General features: G+C 45.7%; 1 protein-coding gene across 1 annotated transcript in view; it reads right to left on the bottom strand.

Moving 5' to 3' along the window:
• Positions 1–19,084, bottom strand: part of PPP1R14C (protein phosphatase 1 regulatory inhibitor subunit 14C) — a 49,473-nt gene that overhangs the window by 8,833 nt on the left and 21,556 nt on the right. Inside the window, exons 2-3 of the mRNA XM_082755677.1 lie at positions 3,386–3,469; positions 2,013–2,045 (exon numbers count right to left, since the gene is read on the bottom strand). Of these exons, the coding sequence (XP_082611803.1) occupies positions 2,013–2,045; positions 3,386–3,469 (117 nt within the window). The remainder of the gene's footprint in view (positions 1–2,012; positions 2,046–3,385; positions 3,470–19,084) is intronic.

Below are 19,084 nucleotides of genomic sequence, written 5' to 3'. Positions count from 1 at the left end.
TAGCAGTGATGTGGTATTATTGGGCTTATCATGCTACAGATGAAGAAGAAAAGCTGCTGTTTTGAAAACAGTCCCAGGCAACAACACCCAACTACCCTCACAGCAGACTGGATTAAGTACTTCTCTCGACTTGGCTATCTCAGAAGATTGTCAATGAAGATGGGTATTTTGCCAGGTAAGAGCTACCTCCATTCCACCAGCAGAGGACTAAAGAGACAAGTCAAAAGTACAGTATTAAAATCTCACCTTATTCCAGTGCCCTGAGGACAGTTTAGCACCAGCATAAGTGTTCAGGATGTTGTTTCATGTGATCTGCCATGTAACTTAATTTACCTGCACAGCACAAATACTTTCTGCAGTTCTGTAAGCAAGCTTTCCAGTGGAAAACTCACTAGCATCTGTCATGTATCCCTGCAAGAGCTCTGAATTTTGCCCTGGTATTGTGTCAAACTTTAGAGCTGAGAAATATATTACATGTTCAGCAAACTAGGAAGGAAGGTAATTGATTCTCTGCCTTCTCCATCGACCTTCAGCTAACAGAGGGCTGTAAGACAGAGTACAGAAGTGGCTGCTAAATTCTTGGCAACCTGTTCCCTCCATCCACTCACCACCCCTACTTTCTCTCCCTGTCCTGTGACAAGAACCATAGCAGGCTCCAAACGCAGTATCAGTCTTCAGACCCGCATCACAAATTAAAACCAGGTTCTAAGGTGCTTTATGGAGAAGGCTGGAGGAGGCTGACAGGGGTTGTCTGCAGAGTAGCATAGCGAGACGCCTGGAGATTTGATATTTTGGCGTAGCATCTTGATCTTGGGAGATGAGTGTTACCTGCTGTAAAGGAGCCACGGAACAGCAGAGACCATGTTATACAAGTGTCTCCAGGCGAGCCTTTCTGGGCCAACTTCCTGCACTGTCAAAAAGTTATTACCAGCAATTCTGGACAACTTGCCCAATCCACCACAGGAATCAATAAAAATGAAAAGGCCCCAAAGAAAGTATCTGGGCGGCTGGGAAGTGTCTGTAACTGTTTCTCCTCCTGACAGTCTGACTGTCTTAAAAGCCCAGCTGTTTAACTGGCTACAATTACAGGCATTACAGCACTGCTCATCATGGAACAGGAACCAAGCTGTACGACAGCCTTGTTTCAGAAACCACCAGCCCGGCTCCTAGTCACGCACAGCTGAAAGGTTACTGACTGGGGGATGCTTTAAGCCATCCACCCTATTAAAAACTTTACAGTGGCTGTTGGTCAGAGCGCACTGACTGTAATAAATTGAAAGGAGAAACAAACCAGCAGTCCAGACCTTGTTGTCTGCTTCATTACTCTAGTTATTGCACTTGGGTTTTTCTTTTTTTTTTTTAAATGAGCCTTTGTTTTTTAAAAATATTTACTCTTCACGGTAAACATGCATTACTAGATGAGAAATAGGCTATATTGGCACTGTACGTGTTAATAAATATTCAAGTTGAAAGTTGAATACTTTTGAATCCCACTAGTTCAGGTTGTCCCACCACTACTGAAGTCCACTCACAGAAGGAACTAGCTGAGGAGTGTATCTACGTAACAGTTTCCAGAACAAACAGGTTTAGTGCCAAAGGTGAAATTACGTGGTTTGAAATTGAAAGGCATGCAGTCTATCAAATGAAAATTTCATGCAAACATAGTAGGTTTAGGGGGGAGGGGGGTTGACCATATGATAAAAATTGTGTTTAGTTCTCTTGTATCATAACAGCCCTAAGCATCAGCGAAGTCAATCAGGACATTACAGAAGACAACGTTGGTACTTCAGCTGGTACAATCAGCAGTCCCACCACAGAGCTCAATCCTGTTCCTACTGTAGTCAAATGAAAGGCATAAACATTCCCAGCAAATGAAACCTCAAGGTCATCAGCTCCCCATGGATATTGCTATATTAGCTTTATCATAACTAAAATCAATACACAAAGTTACTTCAATTTGAGCATAGCCATACTATCCACAGGTGAATAGAAATTAAGAAAAGTCTTTTTACCTCTGTTGGTTTGTAGCAATCTACAAGAGTTTCCTAGAAGCAAAAGACAAAAGCATTAGTTTCAATACAGAGCACCAGTGAACTTAAACAACTCTACAGTAGAAAACCTGACAAGGGAGTGGGGAAAGAGAAAAGGAGCAAGAACCAGGCACCACTGGATGAAGATGCTACCAAACACCGAGCATTGTAGCAACAATCACCTTTGCTCCCCAGGTAGACCAAAACAATTTGCAGCTGGAGAGAAATGATGGCTGCTTCCTCCAAGTTGGAAGTTACAAAATCCCCTCCTCCAAGTCAGCTGGGGAGAGGAGAATCCAAGAACATTTCTCCCAGCAACACGCATGTGAAACTAACTTTCTTTGAAAGCACCACAATATTTGCAATGCAGAAATAGAGATGTTAGGTAGGTCAGGCACTCCTGGCAGGGCAGCTGCAAGCTGCTAGTTTAAGCAGAAACAGCAAAGCTATTTATGAATGCTGAGTAAACAGCCTGGGGACATGCCCCACAGTTCTGTGGCTGGGCAGTGGGCACTGAGAAAAGCATGCTAATAGGCACTCCCAACAGAGATGTGCACCTAAGCACCAAGTTAGCAATTCCCTAGAAGTGGGCTGAAATGCAAACCACTGCTTTGGTACAGGTTTCCTTCCTTTTGTGCGCCTGGACAGTTTATAAACGGAGACCCTCACTTGGGTTTCACATCTTAGCTGATATATATGCATCTCATTTAAGACAATTATGTCTCTTTTCCTCTTCACCTCATTCTTCCATCCATTGACTTTTACCACAAGCAGGATTCAGAGAACTGGTTTGAACTGTACCACTTCAGCAGACAGGTTCTGAATGTCCCTGCTAACTCCTGTTGCTGATAATCTCATCCCCAGTAACTTGATGGGTTCCAATTTCTAGCTGGTACAGCTAGAGAAACAGTTTCCAGTATCCTGAGGACAAGGGAGAATTTGTGGTCTGTATGTGCACACATGCATACCGCTGCTGCTGCAGTCAAGCAGAGAAACTATCTGGTCATCACAACTGCCTCTCAACCACACTCATTTTATATACTTATTTTATATACATATTTTAAAGAAGAAAGAGGAGGAAATTGTTGGGCTTTCTAATCTCTCTTAGCATATCCCCCTATATTACTGGATCCTTTGAACTCTTATTTACTCCCGTTATCACTTACCTTCCAGAAATATCTTATCCTAAGTGACTGTGATTACCTTCACACAGCCCAGTAGATTATGCTAAACTCAAAACTTGGAACCTCTCAGCTCTAATGCTACACTGACAGTGGATTCAATCACAACGAGGATATCAACCCAGGTGCATTAATTCAGCCGCATTCAGATTTAAAATTAGAAAATAATATTACCTGTAATTTGAGAGCTCTCTCCTCTTCATTGGCTGCGTCAAGAAGGTCATCAATGTCAATTTCTACATCTGGCATCTCTTCTTCCTGAAAAGGGAGAACTCCCAGTTACTTCACAGAGATAGCCCTTAATTAACCTAAAAAGCAGCCTAATGATAGCACCTATCACCCAGTCTGCCTGGAGACAGACGAGAAGAAAATCTGTAAGGGCTGGTGGCTTGCTGCTTGTAATGGGCAGGCATTAGGCTGAGCCCCAGCCATGGAGAAGGTGATGGCTCTTAAGAAACCCTTCCCCAAATGTGGGAGTTGTGTTACTGTGCCCAGCAGCACAAGTCAAGCTCTCCTCACAGCACTGGACAAGAGGATGAAAAGAGGAGAAGAGGTCAGGGAAGGGAAGTAGAAAAAAGCTGTGGCAAGCTACCAAATTGCTTTGAGAACATTCTGAAAACATTTGGTTTCGCTACAGAAGGTCTCTCTTGCTCAAAGGTGGCTTACAAGGCTGATGATATACATGCCCCATCAGAGGAGCTCAGATTTCCAGTGCCTGCAGTGAAGCAAAAGTCTAAGGCACAGAGTATCCTACCAGTATTTTTAAGCCTCCTCCATCAATACACCTCTCCTTTTGCACCACCAGCACCCCAGGCGTGCTGTTTCCCAAGCCAGAGCTGCAGTCTCCTCTTTCTGAAGGACCCTTTTAAAGTTCTGGGATCCCCATGAGAATTCACTGTCCACAGATCTCACTGTTCATTGCATCCACAGCTCTGCAAAAAGCATTCTGCTGGCTGGTTTTTGCATTTCCTAACGACGAGAGGTGCCTAAAAATGGTACAGACAGGCTCAAAACACCGCAGCCTCAGCACTGTGCTGCACACACCTCCTCACCAAGTGCCCAGTCCCACCTCACCGACAGCTCAGTGCCAGACACTGGCCCTGGGAGCCTGCCTTCCCCCAGCCCCGTGAGCACTGCTATCGGCTCGCTAGCACCGCGTCGCCTCGGCACCTCCTGAGCAATGACAGGGACCTGGCAGCAGCCAAAGGGGAGGGTCACGAGTCACGAGGAAGCACCCAGACCGCTATCCATAGAGGCAGCTGTTCTCCTGAACCCCACAGATGCTTTTAAAGATCCCTTAAGGAAGCATTTTGACAAAAACATGGTAGTTCCATCAAATTTCCAAATGGTTTTACCACCTATGACATAGCATGACAGCTTCAATAGCAGCCACTGGGGGTGATATCAGAACTAGTACTCTACTAGGTAAAAAAAAAAATAGTTCAAACAAAAGCAAGACATCAAACCAGCTGGAGTTAATGTAATGAAGGTATAGTACCCCCACCGAAGCGCCAAACAACTACTGCAATCAGAAGCTCCAGCTGAACTGCCAGCTGGTTTGTCTGGGTGGGAGGAGTGGGGACACACCAAGGATGATTTGAAGTTCCCCGTTCCCCACCTTAGGAAGAAAACGTGCAGGAACACAACCGAGCAGACGTGCGGGCTGCTGGACGCAATGAATAAGCGAATATGAAGCACGTCCTTCGCCCAATTAGCACGTTCGCTCTTTTGCAGCTTGTGTTTTAGTCAGGAGGGAAGTGTGGGCATTTGCTGAGATGAATCATAAAAAGTCCTAGCTACTGTAAGACATGCTGGTAATGAGGGGATTTGAACAATGGGGGGAAGGGGAGAGAAAAGAAAGTTCCCGACCACAAAGGCATTTAGTAAAAGCAATCAGAACTGGAGGGGATAAAGATTAATCCACAACGGCGGAGCACGCACTTCGTCGCTTACTACCCCAACCCCACGCTAATTCCCGTATCACACCAAGAACCAGAAATTCGCCACGCAGACAGTAAACCTCCTGAACGTTTTATCTAAGCAGCTTACTATAAATGCTATTAAGGCAGGGAGTCTGGAGGTATCACCAATACTGCAGACACCTATCAAAATACGCGTCCACGGACCTGCACAAACACCGACCGTGTGTCTGCCTCCACCCAGATGAGCTGGCCAGCACGCTCAATTTTGGTCAGATTCACATTTTGAACTCTTGCCTGCTGCATTCTGCCAAACTGGAATGATGTAGAAGGACAAGAGCGAGGGGGAAGTCCCTAGAAAGTATAAAAAGCTTTATTGTGATCACACTTCATTGAAGCTGGGAGCTCCTGGAAGATTAGTGTTAGTGGCCCCATGATCGAGGAGCCCATCAGGACACCAACGCTTGCTTAACACATCCAGCCAGCAGGCATTTATGGTCCCACGAACAGATGATACTCCAGATTCTTTTTTAAACCATTTTTAAGCACTGTTTTGACCACTGACACTTGAGTCCCACGGCTCCACCCTAACCAGCAGCAGCCTCAGCTTCTTGGTTCAGGACCCTCCCGGGATCCCCAGCACACCTCCCCAAAACACATATTCACGGTAAGACTCCCGGTGCCTCCCCCATCCTGTAGGTAGCTGCCAGATCGCCTTCTCCAGGACCTGACCCTTCAGGTTCAGTGAGGATCTTCTGGCCCTCTCCCACCTGAAGGACTCAGGTTCTTCTGCGAGGTTTCTAATCCTTCCTCCTCTGGCCGAGTATTTCCCATCCCTGACACCCGTGCTGTCGCCAGGGCTCCCCAGGGTCTGAGATGCTGCTGCACGTTATCTCCCCCTGGAAATGATGGCCTGGAAATGATGGTCACCCAGCCCTGAGTTAGCACCCACTGCTGTGTCAGCTGGGCTTGCTAAAAAGCAGCCACCAGTCCACAGGGCAGCGTTATCAGTAATTCCCTGAAGTTTTGGTGTAGGAGCTAGCACAGCTCTTCTGCATCAAGGAAAGCCAAAACAGGAACAGCTTAGGAATACTTTAGGAATGGGGGGATGTAATTCTGTCCGATACACCGGCATTTGATTCAGTGGCACCATCTGTGATATGTTACACACATCTTCAACACTTCACAGCAGATTTAAACGCTGACACAAAGCCAAACAGAAGGGGGCAAGCTTCAAAGGTAACTCCTGCTCCTATTTTTGGCTGAACAAACATTGGGGCATCATAAAAGCATTTTTTCTCTTCTGAAACACTGAGCAGGCAGGAGCTCAGATTTTTACGTCAGGCACGAGAAACGTATTGAGGTCAGCAGCCTGACCGCCCCGCGACAGCTGTAGTGGCAGAGGACAGGGAGAAGCAGTTGTCTCCTCTGTGTGCCTGACTTTACCCATGGGATAAATGCAGCTGATCCTACCTCAATTAAGCAGCCAAATCCAGCTTAGATCAGGCAAGCCCGAAAGGGGCTGTGCATAGCAGAACAGGGGTGTTTCAAGGGGCTTCTTAATGCCATAAGAAACCACAAACAGCATGCCAACAGGACGAAGCCCCCTGAAAAGCTGAAAGAGAAGAGGTACGGGGCTGGGGGTGCAAACACCCACCATTTGAAGCAGCTGGGGGAGGGAGAGGATGGACACTCTCTGTTTAAGCACCTCTCCAGCCTGCTTTCACAATGTAGGCAGGACACGGGACACGAGCTGACTCCCACTTGAATATTCAGAAGTCCAAAAATATCACCAAAGTTAACTTTTGTGCTATTTAATGCAACTTAAATTCAACCTTGCGTTGGGTGACAGACTCGTGGTTGCTTAAATTGCATGAATTCTTTGCAGGCAAAAGACCTTGGGGCACAGACGTGCATTAATTAGTAAATAGCTGCGGCAGTTTGAGACATTAAAACCGTCCCAACTGTGTGCAATTTGGCCTCTGGCAGAGGTTGACACTACCCCAAAGAGCGGATGGAACAACAGGTGAGCGCTCCTCAGCGAGGCCAACAAACAGGTCTGAGCCTCCCAAACCACGTAAGCCATGAGGCTGTGTTTTGCAAGAGGCACAGCACCAGCAGGTCTGAAATCCTTGCAAGTATTTATTAATTGAACATGGATTTGAGGCTTTAAAATTTCAGGGGCAATACCTGCTCTATGGCTAAACTTAAAAACCCAGCTCTCAACTTAGCCTGCTATTCCACAGCATCACTGCCCATACGCTCTATGTCATCTTCTCAACTATATTGCTGGGAGATAATTAAACAGGTTTGCTTTTCACTTGAGATTTAAATTTGGGAAAATTGGAAGAAGCCTAGTGCAGCAAGGAAAGTTCAGCCACGGAGTCAGAGCCACCATTTGTACACTGAATTTGGAAGCAAACCCTTAGAAAGCACAGCAAGAGGCAGGTGAAGGAAAAGGGGGGAGAGACCACATGTCTGAAAGTTTCAGGGAGAATAACTCAGGCTTTGCTCTTGGAGTTCTGGAGGGAGGCTGGTGTTTCAAAGAATGAAGACCAAACTGGGAAACAGGACCAGTTATGCTACAAGTATCCATTTAGTGTGTGAAAAGCAGTGTCTATTTTTTAAGAGCCTTCTGCTGGACACCTAATACACTCAACCATAAGCAAGTCCACCTGCAGGTATGGGTGGCACTGTCCCAGTGCAAGATAACAGCTTACACCGCAGGGTGATAAATAATGCTATGAATTACTGGGACTAGCAGGTGTTGGCTGTGTGAGTATCCTGGTGGGATTATGACTAGTCTGCACCTAGTACAGGTGAGGGAGTGCTACCATCTAGTCCTGTGTGAAACATACAGGAAAAACCCATGCATTCCTTTTCTCAATGCATTCAAGTCGTCTTTGAGGACTTGTGAGCTGGGACGAAAGTAGATGAAATTGAGAACAAAAAGAGTAGTTTTAGTGGTCAAAAATTACAAATCTGTAATCAAACATAAGCATTTTGCACTTAAAGCTAATCCTGGCTAAATGGTGAGTAAAAAAAATATACAACAGCTAAAATGAAGCCATGTGCAACACACAACAGCTGCTAGTGTCTATCAAATGGTGTGAGGAACAGAAGATTAGGAAGGGATGTTAACAACCACAAGAGGAGGTTCAGAAATGCCTGGGCTCAGCACACCAAATAGGATGAAGAACCTTCACAGTGGTTACATCAGATTACTAAGTGAGCATGTGTTGTCTCCAACCCTAAAATATTAACAGCAGTAATGTCAGAGCATGATGATCTAATGACAGAATCTAATGACAACAAGGTTGGAATTAGATGATCTTTAAGGTCCCCTCCAACCCAAACCATTCTGTGAACCATAATTTACCCATGGCACTGCCCCTATTTACAGAAACCTCCTGTGCTGAGCCTGCCTTCAAGCAGGACCTCACATGGATCAAGTGGAATAGCCAGAAGAGGGGCACTGAGTGCCCAGCAGTCAACACAATGGCTTAAGCAAGTTGTTAATATGGTATGAATGGCTGGATGCAAGTTAGGGGCACAGGGGGTTATCGATAGGGTGGATCTGACCTACCCTTGGCCCTGAAGCTAGCAGGACTGCCCAGGGCCTTGCAGACACCACTAGAAGGAGGTAACACTTTACAAACACCCCAAGGGCCCATCAAGTTGCTGGCAGGGCATGAAAATGTCTTCTGAGACCTAGACTCAGTTCTCAGGTCTGGAGAACAGCAGTCTACTTTTGTCCTCAAGCACCCGTTTGCCTCTGCTCCTGTTGTTAAATACTTAGTCCTCAACCTTTGTTCTCATAGTTTTTTTCCTGAGAAATCCTACCTCCTCTGCTGCTGTTCATTGGGGTGTTGCTTCTACCTGCTTCCCAAGTACCTTTTCTCCCTATCTGAGGGCCAGAGGAAGGACCAGTAGGGGCAGAGGAAGGAGCGACTCTCAGCTCCCAGGCCCTGTGACCGGGGCTCCCTGCCAAGAACAGCAAGAAGAGCCCAGCCGAGTTCCCTGTTTGGAAAGCTTGTTCATCCTTGGAGCTTACTGCCAAACTTTAACGAGTCAGGGCACAGGACAATTTTCTGTGAAAGAGAATGGGAGATGCTTGATTAAACTGAGAACACTTCCAGCAACTGGCCATGGGCATCTCTGACACAAAGCAAGCCTACTCCCTCCCATATTTCCAAGATAAGACATACTAGAGCTTCAACTAAATTGTTGAAAGTGCTCACACAGTGCGGCAAAACACTGTTCATGTTTTCCTCCTTAATTCAGCTCAACATCTTAAGTAACTGAACTCTTACCTAAAAGTCTTTCCAAGCTATTCCAGCTGAAGCAGGTACCTACCATTAATATTTTCAGCTCAGATGGTTTCAAGCTGGACAAGCTCAGCATTTTAGAAGCGTGTCTTCCAGTTGTTAAACCAAGGGCAATGCCAAAAGCAATGCTTACAAGGCTCTGCAAGGAGGAATCCACACATTGCTGTGAAGCCAAAGGGGAGCTTATGTAGGAATCACTAGTGCCTGAAAATAAAGAGGATATAACAGAAAGCTGTGGGAAAAGGCTATTTAGCTAGATGAGAAGGATGGGCAGACATGCCCAATGACAGTGTCTACATACGCAGGAACAGCTGGACCTGAGCTTGCTGTGCCCTATGTGCACAAACTGCATGGACGGCCCAGAAATTACAGCTGCATGCATGCAGTTTTAGGACCAACCCAAAAAAATCTGTTGGCAGAGTGTTCACATTCAAGTGCCACAGTATATTAACATGGAAATCAGACTTCCAGACTAAAGCTCACGCACATCCAGCTGGCCCAGAGAACAAAGAGCTAGCTAAAGCCTGTCTGCATCTGCCAATTCACCCTATGGGTTTTTTTTAGCAGATAAGTGGGCAAAAAGCCTGAAGCTAAATTTAGGAAGGGCACATCTTTACCCAAGGAACTCCCAAAGAGAAGACTTGTTGGACATTCATGTCTGAACCCAAGGAGGAAGGAGCACTTTTGGGTTCCCAGGTCTACAGCACCCCCTAACAATATCCCAGCTCCATATCAGTATGCAACCTAGATGTGCATTGCCCCCAACCAGAGACACGTGAGAAAAAGCACAGGATTGCCAGTTAAAATGGATACCACAATGTTCCTTGGATGATTGGTTGAGCTTGTCCATCCCAGCACTTAGCCCTCACTGAAGCAGAGTGGTTAGAAATTCTTCCTTCTCCTTCCTCCCCTTCTCCCACCATGAGTAAACGCACCCTTCCAGCACATCCACTTCAACATACAGAGACAGATTTCCAGAAATAACCTTATCTGAATTAAGTCAGTGATCAGACATTATCCTTAGTTAAAAAACACTAGCCCAGAATGCATCTGAAATAAATGGTCTCATTGGGCAAAATACACAAAACAGACAGAGGAGAGGGATCCTGTGAGAATGATTACTTAATGACTCTTTCAGATTTTGAATATTCAGGATCACTAATTCCTTACTGAAGAAAGAATCTAAAGAACAGGGTAGCTGAGAAAGAACAATGTTAGCTGAGAAAGACACAGAGGGACAGACACAGAGCTGAAGATGTATAGGGGCAGCCTCTAAGTAGCTTGGCCTCCTCCATACCCACCCCCACAATCATTTCATGTTATGCAGGTGTATATAAAAACAGGTATACCAGTTTGAGAAATATGTTCCTTAAAGGCAAGAAAGAACCCAAGCTGAGATTTAACCAGCCTTGACAATGACAAATTTAGAGATGTACTCGAGAAGAAAAATTGCTAACCTTGGCAAGTGGTTTTGGGCTGTCACAACTAGATGACAGTCAAGGCTACCAACCGAACACTGTGAGGAAAACAGGGACTTTCTGGGACCAGAATTTTTAGAATGCAAAGGGATGCAGTCATGCAACAGGGACATGCTCTATATGAGTTATATCACCTGAAAAAAAAAAAAACAGCACATCATCCAGTACTCTCTTGCAAGCTGCTTGGCAAGGATAAAACATGAAGGTCACAGGTCTGGGGGTAGGTTTTGCGTGGTGGGAGGCATCATTCAGGTCAGAATGATGGCAAACAGGACAATCCCGGTATAAAGGTATCATCCTGGGCAAACCGGGACACACATCCTCTGTGTGTTACTTACCAATAGCCAAGAACAGCTCTACCTTCCTTATTTACAAACAATTATAGAGAAAAAAAAAATGGTGCAAATCAAATTTAAACATCTGGGAATCACTTAAGTATGAGGGGATCTTAATGTCTGTGTGTCTGCCAGGAGTTAGGTACAGCTGTAGTTTCAAAATTCAAATGGAAATGAAAGATATATTTGCAGGGCAATGGCTATACAGCACACACAAAACATTTTAAATTCTGGTTATGAACCTCATTAAAGCAATTAACAACAACTGATATCTTCACCAAGCAGGGGAGGAGAGCCAACTCAAGCCAAGTTCTTCTGTCTCATTATCCAAGCTGGCTCTGTCCCTTCCCTCCGCCACTGCACGCGGCTGTTGTTTGTTTTGAGCTAGCACTGCCACAGATTGTCCTCTCCTCCTGGCCCTCAAGTGACTGCAGAGCTGACAAACTGGGCAGATGCTATTCCAATCACAAGTTCTATCCAAAGAGCCAGCACCTCTAAAGCGACACCCCGCAGCCCACATTTTTATTATAATATAGAGCACCATTATACCCAAATAGAACACCACAACCCTGGTGCTTCAGTGATGCAAAAAGAAGCAACTCAGTTGTGCTCTCGCTTCAACTGGAGTGCCCCTGTCAGTGTGGGGGGATCACGGTTACGGGCAGAGGTATGAATAACATCCCTCAATGCAATTCCTATGAAAGCTCCCTTTATGGGCAAGCCTCTGTGAAAGAGGATAGGGAAAGGACCTCCACATCCAGAGCAAGGCCTCTCGCCCCCATGCAGCCTCCCTGAATACCTTCACCCTCCCCCAGAAAACAAGCCAGCCTGCACTGACACCACACACAGCAGCAGCTGCTGCCTTTATAGCTGCCATTGCAGTTTTGCCTTCCTTTCGATGAAAGGGCAAGAGGGCAGAAAGACGGTGGGAATGCACCATGGTTTCCTCTGGACCAAGTCCTTATCTAGGCTATAGGCTGCCCAAAAGATAAATTTAAGTCAGCTGCTTAGGTGCCACCTCGGAACGCGGTTAGCACGCACACCACGTTACCCTGTGCAAGGGGTACGGGAGACGTAAGATGGCCGCCAGTCCCCACACCGCCTCACAGGCCAGGTGGAAGAGGGGAAGGGGAGACAAGCACAAGTACTGCCAAGCCATTCACCGAAGTGAAGGGAGGCAGGGCCAGTTTCAGAGGAGAGCTCATAACATAGAGGCTGTGCAGCTACAGGATTTCAGAAGTGGCGCCACACGAAGTACGGCCACTCTGCCATGCCTGCGCTCTGACACACCGCCGGCAGGTGGTGCATGGCATGTCTAAACTCGCCTGTGCCACCCAGCTGTGCCAACACAAGGCGTGTTATCTCTATGCAGGCTTACCTACACCCAAATGGAGGTCAGGGTGTGTGTGACAGGGGCTCTTTTTAATCAGTAATGGTTAATGAGCCATCCAAATTCACTCTATACTGCTGCATCAGTGTGACTGCCACTGTCAGGGACACTTCTGTGTTTATGCAGACCATATGAGGGAAATGCGGTGGTGACCTCAGCCAAAAACCTTGTCTGCACAAGAAGAAACCTTGGTCCCCTCTTTCTGCAGTTCTCTCTTCCGCTTGCTAGCAGGGCCACAAAGCTGCTTTTGAGAGAATAATGTGCTAAGAGAGCTAAACTGGAGTTTTATTGCACTTCAAACTCTGCCAATTCAGCTGAGGCTGGGCTTGTCTAGCAGACACACTGCCTACTGTTGGTCGCTACCACACCTGTCAAGTTTTCTTGGCTGGGAGGAAGGCTTTCTGTTCTCCTTCAGAAGGCCGTGCCTTTTTACTTATATGCCCTCGCAGCCGGCACGGGCTGGCTGCCACATTTCGCTGGCTGCCTTCTCCCGTCAGCAGCAGGGAGGTAGCTCTGCACGGATGGATGCAGCCGGCAATTCCATAAACAGCACTGGAGGCTTCTGCAGGCACCTCAGCCAGCGAGGATAAATAACAGACCCTTTCACTCTTCCTCTCACCGATTCTGTTGAAGGCTTTTTCCCTCCCAGATTTTTTGTTTAACTGTACGAGAGCTAAGGAAGTAATTTGCAAAGAATCAACAGGAGTAACCTTCCTCTAATTAGCTGCCAAAGGGGCTTTTGTAAAAGGAATAAAATGCATACATACACTACGCAGATTTTTTCAGCAAATGAATTTCTTAGTATTCTGTGTTTTAAGAACAAGTTTTCAAAAGAGTTCATTATATAGGTGACTGAAAACACTTATCCTGGGCCTTAGACTTGCTATTTTTAGTTTGGCATTTCTCCCTTTCTTGAACGGGTGACTGAAACACTAGTCAGGGGTCACACACTTACAGTACTGACTCTGGTCTGTCCATACACAGTAGCTCTTGTATGAGCAGCTGTTTAGGAAGCACTTGCTCAGATCTGCCACAAAACATCCAACAGTGAGAAACCAAAATAGGTTCTGACTTGGAACAGAACAGCTTCTAGGAATCCCAAACTGGCCAAAAACACAGTATGGCAAGCCTTGCTTGGTTCATGGCCCTATCAGTCACTCAAATACTTACATTGGTTAATTCAGAAAATGGAAGTCAAGTGAAAATTGTGACAGCCCTTGAAAATCAGATTATTTTAACTATGTCACTGATGCAGCTGCCCAGTACAACAGAAACGTGGCAACTTCTCTTGAGCAGGCAGAATTCCTCATTGTGCTTTCCTCTCCCGGCAGGGAAATCTTTGCCTGGTTTACAAGGAAAAGTCATTGCGATGCCAATGGAGACGCAGCTGCTAAGTTAGATAAAAACACCTTTTCCCAACATTTCTCTACAGAAAGAAGAGCACAAGACAGTAAGAAACGCAAAAGGAAAGCTCAGTTTTATTCTCACTTGCCAATTTAATAAAAGTCTCATCTGAAAAGTTGGTATCAAGGAAAAACAGCAAAAGTGACCAAGCACTGAAAGGTGAAAATTGAACATAAAAGTTCATACTACGTTCTCTGCACACTACTGGTAAGGGTGTATTAATTCTTTTCAAAATGAAGATTTTCAATGGAGGCATTCAGTTTACTTTCTTGAACAGAAGCATTGTTTTCCCAGCTGCTATGTTAACTGAGATTTCTGTCTTGCAGCATCACCCCTCCTACACTCTTGCAAAAAACACCATTTCACCGCTTGACATATCTGCTCACTGGTCCTATATGTCATCTCATCCAATTTTAATTGAAGTCTAATTGCCAATATGTTTTAGCCCAGTTCTTTTTCCAAAATTCTGTCACTACATTCAAATACAGCAAGTTTGGAAGGGATTTAAGCTTTAGACTTTATTGTAGGATACCTCCATTTAAATGCTCTAAGAAGCCTGATAAAAATGTCTTCCCATTCATTTATTTTCAAGTACACACATTCATTCTTTTCTGAGAGTCTCTAAAAAACAGGTTTGTAAGGAGACACTGTATTTCTATATTAAGGGCACTTCCTTGGGACCACTGCAAAGCATCACTAAAAGAAAACCTTCCATAAAACCCTTCTAAGCTCCAGTTCCTCTCACTTTCTTCTACCCAGTTGACCATGGAGCCCCCTCCATCCCTACAGGACTGCTTACAAGTTCTGAGAGAAGTGAGCTTTTGCTCACTGCTGAGGAATTGTACTCTGAACAACCAGCCTTATAAAGGGTTACACTACTGTTTGCAGGATCCTGCCATCTTGAAAATGCACAGGGAGCAAGTATCATCTGTCAGAGTCAGCAGATAATCTGCAGCAACTGTTTCGTGAATGGATCCCAGTCTCACTGCCTTCCAAGGTACCCTGCAGCATCACCACCTCCCATTTCAGCTCCCAGGATCCTTAAATAAGGCACATTTTCAGCTGAATTCCCACTTTGCTGTGGTCAGCCTAAAAGTTTGTTCTCTTTCTGCTTCTACTCCAAGATTTATCTATGTTAAGCCGCAAACATCACAAAGATATGTTATGATATTTTCCTCTATTTTTCACAGAGACACAAACATGCAAAGTCAGGACTTGTCAATGATCTCTAATCATCTGTGTTGCTGGAAATGGTCAGAGACCAAAGAAAAATGTGTGTTTCTGTTACTGGCAGCATTCCAGAAGAATTACGAGTTATGGATGATAGGGGTATCTTTATTCCTTTGAGGAAAGAAGGCTTTGTGGTTCTATAACCATAGCCTGAAGAGTCAATTAAGGCATACTGAAGGAGCAAAGTATAACATAGGGCAAGATATTTGTTGTTTTGGCTTGATATAAAAGTAAAAAATGAAGTCATTCTGAAGTGTCTAATTTACTCACAGCTTTACTTGTTTACTTGTGAAATGCTAAAGCCCCATCATCTTCCAGGACATGCTAACTTGCCTGCAGGAAACATATGGCAGACCTTTTCACATTGGGTAACAGAAACTTGTGGTGGGCTACCTAATCATGACAGGGTGAGCAAGCCCAACAGAGAATGCTGCCAAAGCGCTGAGGTGTCCCCCTGCTCGTCGGACGCACAGGCAGGAGATATTTCCAGCACAGCCGCAGAAATCCCAGATGCTGGTGCAACAGCTGCGAGCCCTCGCAAACCACCGTAGCTGAAAGATGATGCAGGCAAACAGCAAGCCCAGCACTGCCGAGGGCTTTAAAATAAAATGAACTTACAGGCTGGCAATACCAAGAGCAAAGAAATTGTGGTTGGGCGGAGCCGAAGGGAAAGATGCCCAACAGGCTGCTGAGGGAGGAACACAGCTAAATGTTGTTAGTAGCAACCCCCCACATACATGCTAAAGAAAACAACTACTAAAAGTGTTTCCTATGACTGAAATACAGCTCCAGGCAAGGGCTATTTTTAAAAAGCTACATCAAGCCCAGCCCTTCTTTACCAAGCTGGTGCCCTGGCAGAAGTGCTATAATCCTCAGGTTTTCAAGCTAACAAAAGAGCAGTAGTCTACTCTTAAACATGCTAATTAATACTGTAAGTTTAAAAAAAAAAAAAAAAAAAAAAAAAGGTGGAGAGGAGAAGAAGGTTTAAAGGGGAATGCAATTTTCTCAAGTGTGCTCTAAATGCCGGAAGGAGCACCCTCAATTAGGAGGGATCCCAAAGCTTCAGCACTTCCCAGGAAGGAGAGAACTCACATGCACGCTCGAGATCCCGTTTCTCAAAGAGCTTCCTGAATCTGTCAGGATAACAGACAGCAGGACTGCCTGGGGTACAAAGCACTGGTGTAAATCAAAGATCCTCTGCAACTCCTGAAGGCAAAATGCAGTCAGAGGGATGCTCCTGGTTGGAATCGAGATCCCTGAGGCCAAAACAAGGAAGTGTTCAGCAGAGGCTTTGTCTGTGGCTGACTAAACACAGCTTTTCAGACAGAATCCCAACCAGTACAGCAGTCTTTCAGTTTTCTCCTACAGTTATTTACCTACTCTGCAAAGCATTTCCAGCAGCTCTGGTATATTAAACATATAGCCAAACAGTAGCTTCATTCAGTCTGACGTTGTGCTGAATTGCCATACTATTTCATGTTATGCCATCCCACAGCACACTATACACACAGCCCACATGTATACACACCAGTCCTTCAGAAGCCTATTAACAGACCACAAATATGTGCCTACACACGCCTATGTATGAACAGTTACCTGTTGTTACAGCAAGGTACCAGCAGAAAAAGAATCTGCACACAGACTCTGCAATGAAAGTGCGCGTGGCAAGGCCTTGGAGGAGCTTGCTGCTTGCCACAGCACGGCAGGGCACACTAACGAGCCATCTGCTCATCACAACAAGCTAGGCAGGATTCAGCTTCTAGCTGCAGAGACTCTACCTACAGCATGTTCCTCGATCACGCAGACAGTTGTTGGGTATTGCCAAAACCTTGCCACAGCCATTCCAGAGAACATGTTGCGTGTCTCTGCGACCAGCACAGTCTGGATTCGAGATCTGCCTTCCCAGGGGGCCATGCCTTTAAGCTGAATTAGCTACGCTACCAGGCAGCCCAGAGTCAGGTTCCTCACACTAGATATGCAGGCATGACCAAGCTCTGAACCTCTGCTTTCACCTCGGAGAAGGGCACACTGAATTTCCAGAAGCACCAACACTGACGAACATGAAATCTGTTCTTCTCAGAAGAGATACTGGCTCTTAAAAAAAGAGGCAAGGACAACATTTCTCTCTAGTCCTGTACAGGCAAGATGACAAGTCTTCCAGCCTCTCCCCCCTCCCCTTGCTATGTTCCTGCCTTCAAACAGGGAAATTATGGAACAGCTGTTGCTTTTGCCAGCTTTGTGAGAGGCAAAGAGCAGCAGTCAGAAGGAGCAGCGGGGGGACAAGACTGTAATACACTCCGTGTCCCATCTGTTGGGAGTGGGTAACAGAAGACAGCGGGTGAGGAGGGAAATAGTGACTCCGACGTACAGCCCAACACCTCTTGTCTCCCCACTTATCTTATGTTCCCTGGCTCCATATCCAGCAACTGCAGCAAAGGAAAGGACAAAGTTAAATGCGTAATATCAATCAGTTTAGTATCCTGATAGCGTTCGCAAGTAAGTTGTTTAATTAATACACTCTGCAGTCAGTGTTTTGGCTTACTTGTACTCTGCCATGTGGCAAACTAGACAAAGCAGATGGTCAATAAGCTCTGTTAAACTGTCAGGGCCAGCTATTATAAAGAGACACAAAACAGCTCTCTGATAGTTCCAAAATTTTTAAGCTAAGTCTCAGCAATCTCAGTTTCACTCCTCCTCCTAGAAATGCTGGCATCAAAAGAATAAAGATTAAACTAATAACTTTCCCAAGCTCAGAGCTCTCCGGGCTCCATCCTAAAAGATGCTCAAATTCATTAAAAAGCACAGAAATGTGAGAATAGCCAGTATCATCTGCAGCACGCTGAGACACCACTGATTTGTGAAATCAGCTGTTTTGCATCTTAAAAAATAATAATAAGTAAGCATAGCACTTAAGTTTAGAGAGCTAGGCTAAAAGTCAAATATTAATCCCTCTGCCTCTGAATGTCAAGCAGGGAGACCAGCACAGCACGAGCCTTATTGAAAAGCATGAACAGGTTGACAACGCAAATTTCAAACTACTTGCTGCTCTTCACCAGAACAAGTTGTTGTCACACTTAAACTCTGAAACAAACCTCAGACACTTCACCTCTCGTGTACCTCCAGGTAGCACTTCGATCCTCACAACAAAGAAGGATGCTCTTGAAAAATAACCAGAGTTGAAGTCTGGTTCAGCAGGGAGCAGCAGCTTTGTCAGGCTGGAGCAGAAGGGATCAGGCAGGGCACGGCACTACGCCTGGTTTTGCTCTGCTGAAACCCGTCCGTGCCTGCTGCAGTGGTTTCCCTGCCTGCTAACCCAGAGCCACGCACGTGGAGGCCTTGTTCTGAGGCACCTCCAGAGACGAGCGCTCACATTTTGACAGCAGCGTGCCTTCCCCTCCCCTGCCACTAACCACGAGGGCAGGTTTTCCTGCGAGGCCTTCAGGTGCTACAGGTCAACTCCTGCATCTCACCCCAGGAAAAAAGCAGTGAGCACTGTTATGACAGCCCTGATCCCAGCGGCAACAAACTCAACCAGCAAAACACGACACGTAGGCAGCCCTGGGGCTCCACGCAGCTGCCCTGAAGTGAAGCATCAAGTAAGGAGACTGGTATTTCTGTAGTGCCCGAGCAAGATAAGCTGCCATTTATCTGAAGAATGTTCTGCTTCCCCACATTAAAGCGGCTGAACCGCCACACCGGGAGTCTCAGAGCAACAAGGTTTTAAAGGTTTTGATTCCAGTTCTCTGTAAACCATCATGAGAAGTTCAAATGTGTATTTCAGGCACACGA

The sequence above is a fragment of the Aythya marila genome (genome assembly GCF_965140915.1).
Source record: "Aythya marila genome assembly, chromosome: 3".
NCBI classification, from domain to species: domain Eukaryota; kingdom Metazoa; phylum Chordata; class Aves; order Anseriformes; family Anatidae; genus Aythya; species Aythya marila.
The sequence above is the reverse complement of the archived record's forward strand: the minus strand, read 5'-3'. Positions and strand labels throughout refer to the sequence as shown.